General features: G+C 57.8%; 1 protein-coding gene across 1 annotated transcript; it reads right to left on the bottom strand.

Annotated features, from left to right (window-relative positions):
* Positions 1–477: 477 nt before the first annotated feature.
* KAZALD1 (Kazal type serine peptidase inhibitor domain 1) lies at positions 478–4180 on the bottom strand. Its single transcript, XM_012769148.2, has 5 exons — positions 3991–4180; positions 2968–3524; positions 1656–1816; positions 1426–1573; positions 478–1236 (listed from the first exon to the last, which is right to left on the bottom strand). The coding sequence occupies exons 2-5, from the start codon at positions 3470–3472 to the stop codon at positions 1142–1144; spliced, it is 909 nt and encodes a 302-aa protein (XP_012624602.1). The 5' UTR covers positions 3473–3524; positions 3991–4180; the 3' UTR covers positions 478–1141.
* Positions 4181–5931: the final 1751 nt, after the last annotated feature.

Below are 5931 nucleotides of genomic sequence, written 5' to 3' on the forward strand. Positions count from 1 at the left end.
CAGATAGGACAGGTCACAATTGGGACAGTCAGGAAACAGGCTTACCATGGCCTTGGGTTCAGTCCGGAAAGAGATTCCTATGGGAGTTGGGGAAGGCCACACTGGTGGCCAAACTTCTCCCCTCCCCTATCCCATTTATGCTTTCATTTTGGGGTCCTACCCACACATACCTGATTCCCCACCGTGCCTAGGGAGGAGACCAGAGTAAGATGAACAGAGGGGCAGGTAACTATCTGTATACCAGCCCCAAAGGAGGGCAGACTGAGAGGACACCCTCCTTCCAGCCAAATGGCTCCACTTTCTCCCCCTAGAGGGCTCATGACTTCCCTCTGTACATTTGGCAAGCACGTGCTTAGAGAGCAGGACCTGCGCTTCTGCAAGCCAGAGTCCTATTAGTGTGGGAGGCCTCCCAGGGATATCTGACCTTCATGTGCACATCTGCATAAAATATCTGTGCATCTGTGTGGCTCCGTTCGTTTATAAATCTTTATTGGTGCTTACTGTGCCTAGTCCTGTGCTAGGCTTTGTCTAATAGAGTGGTATAAGATATGGAGCTGGCCCTGCCCGTCTTACTGCAGGGAACTAAACAGTGCTCCACTCCACTTTCTTGTACAAAAGACGGCAAACAGTAAGACGACTGCAGTTAGTAAGTGCAACTAGGACTTAAAAGAGAGGGAAAACTTGCAGAAGACAGGTTAGCTAATGGTTAGGGACCAGAAAAATAGCAGGAACAGGGCCTTTGGGGAAGGGCAGTTAGAAGAGACTGGTTGAGCAGGGATGGGAGGGGGCTGCCGCAAAGAGGTGGAGGACCCCGGTGACTGTGCTCTTTGTGTCTGCCTCACCCCGCACCCCAGCCTTGGGTGTCGGAAATCTCCCAGCCAGGGCATCTCCTGCAGGGGCACCTTTGCACAGCAGCTCTCCTATTCTCTGCCTCTCTCCCTACCCTCCTTCAGCTTCTCTCTCTCCCCTACCACCCCCTTCCACCCTGGAGGCAAGTAGATCCCCTACCACCATGATCATCCCTACTAAGATCATTAAAGCAATCCATGAAAGGACCCTGCTCCCCCTTTCTAGGTCTTTTCAAAAGCAGGGATTGAGCACCATGCCTGCTCACCCACCCCAATGAGCCCAAGCTCTGGACCTAGTAGTAATCCTCAGTCTCTTCACTTTCAGCCTCCTCCTCGGGAACCAGGTTTAGTGACCGCAGCTGGGGGATGCCTGTAGAGTTCAGCTGATCTGCAAACACACGTGGGCAAATGAGAGAGAACAGGAGAGAGAGACTGTCGGTCCCCACATATCCCGGTCTGTGGGAAGGCTGCACTTATGTGTGCAAATACACGAGTGGACTGTTTCTTACACACATATACAAGGACCCCTAATCCAGCACCATCCTCCCAACCCCCAGAGCTCAGGCCTCCCCCTTACCTGGCGTGAGCACTGTCAGGCTAGCAGGAGCCTCAACCTGACCCAGGGCATTGCGGGCAAGGCAGCGGTAGGTGCCCTCATCACTGGGACGCACAGCCTGGATCTGCAGCCAACCAGTCACCTCAAACCTCTGGGGTCCACCCCTAAACTGAAGCCAGACAAGGAATTAGCATGCTCCTTTTGAGGGGGGCATGGGCAGCCTGACAGAAGCCTCTGCTCCCTGTCCCTACCTGCACAGAGATGTGGGGGTCATCTCCTGGCAGCTGGATGTCCAAGCCATCCTTCCTCCACTCGATGGAGGCCATGGGGTAGGCAAACACCTCACAGCCAAAGATCACGTCCTGCCCTGTCACATTCCAAATGTCGTATGGCTGTGACACAATCTGGGGCTCTGGGGGTAGAGGTGGAAGGCCTGAGAACAGGATGGCACATCTATCCCAGCAAAGACACAATATATGAATTGCTGTGGACATGCTTGTGGCAGAACACAATATATGCTGAGGTCAACACACATCCCTAAACACAACATGACACACACGTACATATAAATGTGGATGCTGGCACACACAAAGGTGTGAACACAGATATGAAGATGTACATGCACATGTGTGTACACAGAGTGCCATACAGACATGATGCACAAACACACAGGCACACAAACCCACACCTTAGCTTGGCAGCCACACTGTCCCTGACTGCTCCCTTGTCCTCATTCCACCCTCCCCGTCCCTTCTCTGCCTTGCTTATAACCAACACCTCCCCCTTTCCCCATTTTCTAACCAGGCCAAGCTCCCCCAAACCTGAAGAGCAGCCCTTCCCCCTCCACCACCCTGGGAAGGTCCCTCTGGCAAAGGCAGAGAACCTGAAGCCAGACTCCGGCAGCAGGCCAGCAGGCAGGAAGCCCAGAGGACTAAGGGAAACTGTTGGGACCCCCCCACCAGGTGTTTAAACAAAGTCCAGCCAGGCCGGACTAGAGCAGGGGCTCAGGAAGTGAAAGTTACTAAAGCCGCCAAAGAAAACTCCAGACTTGAATGGCCCTGAGCCCTCAAGGATAGAGCAAGGAAGCGCTAGAAGAGCTCCCACCTTCACTAATCCCTAAATGCAGGAGAAAGGAGAGAGGTGAGGAGACTGAGTTAATCCATTGCTTTAAGAATCTGCCCAAGCACAACCTGACTGCATCTCACAGGAACCCTGGTCTGGTTGCCTGGGATCCAGCGGTCTGAGTAAAGTGTGGGGTCTCTTCATTCTCTCAATTTTGAGCAACCATAGACTATGTGCCTGCACCCTCGGAGGGTTTGTCTTCGCCAGCCGTTCTGGAGCTTTCCCGGCTCAGCGCACGCAACTTGCCAACAAAGCTTGGGACCCCCACCTTCGGGCAGCGGCCTCTAAGGACCAGTAGAGAAAGCAGAATCTTGTACTGGACTCGAGGCCTCCCCCTCATTTTTTCCACTCCCCTGGCAGAGGCCAATGCTGCTGGGGGTCGGGGAGCAGTGCCTAGTGGAAGCCCAAGTGCTGGGGGTAGGGGAGCTGGGCCGTGCGTACCCGATTCGCAGGGCCCCGGGTGCGCTACAGTGAGGTTGGCATCTGGCCGAGCGCGGGCGGCCTCCTGCAGGCGGCAAATCTGGGCGTAGGTGCGGCCGTCGGACCCGCAGAGCGGGTGCTGCGAGCGGCAGGCACACAGCGGCTCCGGCACCTCTCCGCGGCTCAGGTCGCCGCCTGCGTCCAACCGGCATTCAAGCTGCTCGCCGCAGCGCCCGTAGAAGTGAGCACTGGGGTCCAGGTCGCAGAGCTGGCCCTCGAGATTGGCGCATTCCCAGCAGCAGCCGCACGCATCGCGCACCCAGCCCGCCAGGCAGCCGTGCGGCGCGGCGCACTCTTCTGGCTGGCAGGGAGCGCAGCCCTCGCCCTCCGCAAGCAGCCGCAGCCAGCCACGCCGCAGGTAATCCGGGCCTGGGGATGGCCTTGCGCCGGTCGGGGGCGGCGTCCGCACCGCCAGCAATAGCAGTAGCAGAGGCAGCGCCAAGGCAGTTACCAGAGACTGCGGCATGGTTAGCTGGAAGCCCTGTGAGCACTCGGGGCATCAGCACGTTCGTGGCACCCTGCCAGGGACGGAAGCCAGGTCAGGAGGTCAGAAACAATGCCTATGCTGAAAGTCCAACCTCACTGCACCTGTATCACAGCTTGATCCTAGCACTGGCCCCTCCTGCTACCTTGGAAGTAAGACACCCAGCCCCAACAGAGGCCCAGTGACCTTATAGGAGTTATCCAGTTATGCCAGTTGGAAATTAATTGGGCTGGTTTTTTTGGGGGGGTGGGGGGCTGAGGAGTGAGGAGATGCCATAGGAAGGGGTGATAAAGCTTAGGCGAGCACGCGCACGCGCACACACACACCAGCAGTATCACGACCATACACCACCTAACTCCAATGCTCATTGCCCTACACAGGGATGGGAATGGACTGCTCCAGAAGTAAGAAGTTGTTGATGGGGGGGATGGGAAGTCTGTGTGTGTGATGGGGGGAAGGGTGATGTCCCTCGGGTGTGGTCTGGGGCCCAGGGCGCTCACCTAGTGTCCAGGACTGGGCCCTTGGGAGCAGTCGTGATTCCAGTCCGAAAAAGGTGATGGAAAGAAAGCAGAGGTGCAGTAGGCTGGGCCCGCCAGCCACCTCTGCTCCCGCCTGAGGATTTCTGAGGGCCTACAGATTTGGATTCAGAGAGCAGCTCCTCCGCCCCCTCTCCCCGCCCCTCGACGTCGCACACCCGCCTTCCCCCTAGTCCTGAGGCTGAGAAGCTGCCAATTTCGTGCAGCCTCACGGGACCTTCCCGGACCATTCCCCCCTAGCCTGGCCCAAAGTCACAATGAGAGCAGAGGAGCCGTAACCAGACACCGAAGCTGGGAGAGAAGGGGGGTGTGAGGACTGGAGACGGGGAGTGGGGGTAGGGAAGTGGCTGAGAAGTGCTGGCTGAACGGCTAGGCCCTGTCCCATCTGACTTTACAGTCCCTGGGGTAGTCTCGAGCAGATGCATAACGGGGAAGTGGTAAGGGCTCTGGTGCCAAGTCATTTTACGTCGATGTCTGGGCACTCCTGGAGGGCAGGGCCAACCAACGTCGCCTCCACGCAGCCCAGGGTCGGCTTCCTGGGAGCAATTGCAGGTTTGCCCACCCAGCTTCGCCACCGGGGCGCGGACCGGAGACGGCGCTAACATCTGCCCTCCTCCTCCCTGCCCACATCCGGCAGGTGCTTCAACCCGATGATGAGCCGAGTGATTAGAGGAAGGCGACGAGCGGCCGCAGGAGAGGCGGGCGGGGCTCAGGTCGGGATTACAGGTTATGGTTGCGAAGCTGGCAGGGCTGTAGGCATTCTGTCTCTCGGCCGCCACCAGCGCCACCGTGGCACTCAGGGCTGGGGGAAGGGAGAAGAGACTTCTTGGAGGCCCGCCCGCCAAACACGGGCCGGCCAGGCCCCGCCCCGGACCGTCCCAACCGGTTTACAGAAGCCGCGCCGCAGTCAAGCTGGTAGGGGGCGGAAACAGCCAAATGCAGCCAGGGAGGAGGCGGCATTTAGTCAGGCCGGGCCCGGGCGGCCGCCCCAGCAGGGCCCACCAGGATGGCCTCCGCATGCGCACTGGAGCCCCAGAGAGCCAAGCTCGGGAGGCGGCCGGGGACTCTGCCTTCGAGGAGCGCACCAGAGCTCGGCCAAGACCTTTCACATAGGGGCTCCCGAGCCACGCAGATGCTATCCTTGGCCAGTGGGATTCTGACGAGATGGGCGAGGACAGGCTGCCACCCGATCTCAAACTCAAAGGAGGCACGGGAAGCGAGCTTCACGCGAGGTCTAGCAACTGTCGCGAGAATCAGAACAGGAAATCTAGGAATTCAGAACAGGGAAAGCCCGCGGGTTTTAAACCGGAAAAAGAGTGGGCGGAGCCAGCTGTGGCCCGCAGTTGTGAGTTATCCTTTGCCCTTGTCCTTTAGGGCAACGGTAGTGTCGACGTAGTGCAGAAGTGAACTGTCAGAGAACTTCAGGAAGCCCTGAAACAGGCCGGAGAGGGGGACTTGCGGAGCTGACAAATGGAACCACCCGTGGCGGCGTGGTGGTTCCTGGCCCCGACAAAACACCAGGTGGGCGGAGATTGTTGCCTGGATACAGAGCGGAAGCAGTCCGGGATCTCTCAATGAATTGCTACGGGCTTCTAAGCCCTGGAGCCGATTTTTCAACCGCAATCTCCGCGGTCTTAGAAACTCTTACCCTATTTTATAATAGCGGGTTGTTTGCTTTCAGTCTTTGCTCTACTCTAAGCCTCTGGTAGTAGAAATCGTGCTTAGCACACCATAGTATCTTGTAAACCTAGCCACACACCTAGCGGCACAGTATATTCTCGGCAAATTTTTGTGGATTGGCCGGGGCGCGGTGGCTCACGCCTGTAATCCTAGCTCTCTGGGAGGCTGAGGCGGGCGGATTGCTCGAGGTCGGGAGTTCGAAACCAGCCTGAGCAAGAGCGAGAC

The sequence above is a fragment of the Microcebus murinus genome, chromosome 14, assembly GCF_040939455.1.
Source record: "Microcebus murinus isolate Inina chromosome 14, M.murinus_Inina_mat1.0, whole genome shotgun sequence".
NCBI lineage: Eukaryota > Metazoa > Chordata > Mammalia > Primates > Cheirogaleidae > Microcebus > Microcebus murinus.

Coding starts and splice junctions, on each gene's coding strand:
- KAZALD1 (XM_012769148.2), bottom strand. CDS start 3,472: ATGCCGCAGTCTCTGGTAACTGCCTTGGCGCTGCCTCTGCTACTGCTA. Junction 1,817..2,967: donor CCCGGGGCCCTGCGAATCGG/GTACGCACGGCC, acceptor CTCTACCCCCAG/AGCCCCAGATTGTGTCACAG. Junction 1,237..1,425: donor CCTGACAGTGCTCACGCCAG/GTAAGGGGGAGG, acceptor GTGTGTTTGCAG/ATCAGCTGAACTCTACAGGC.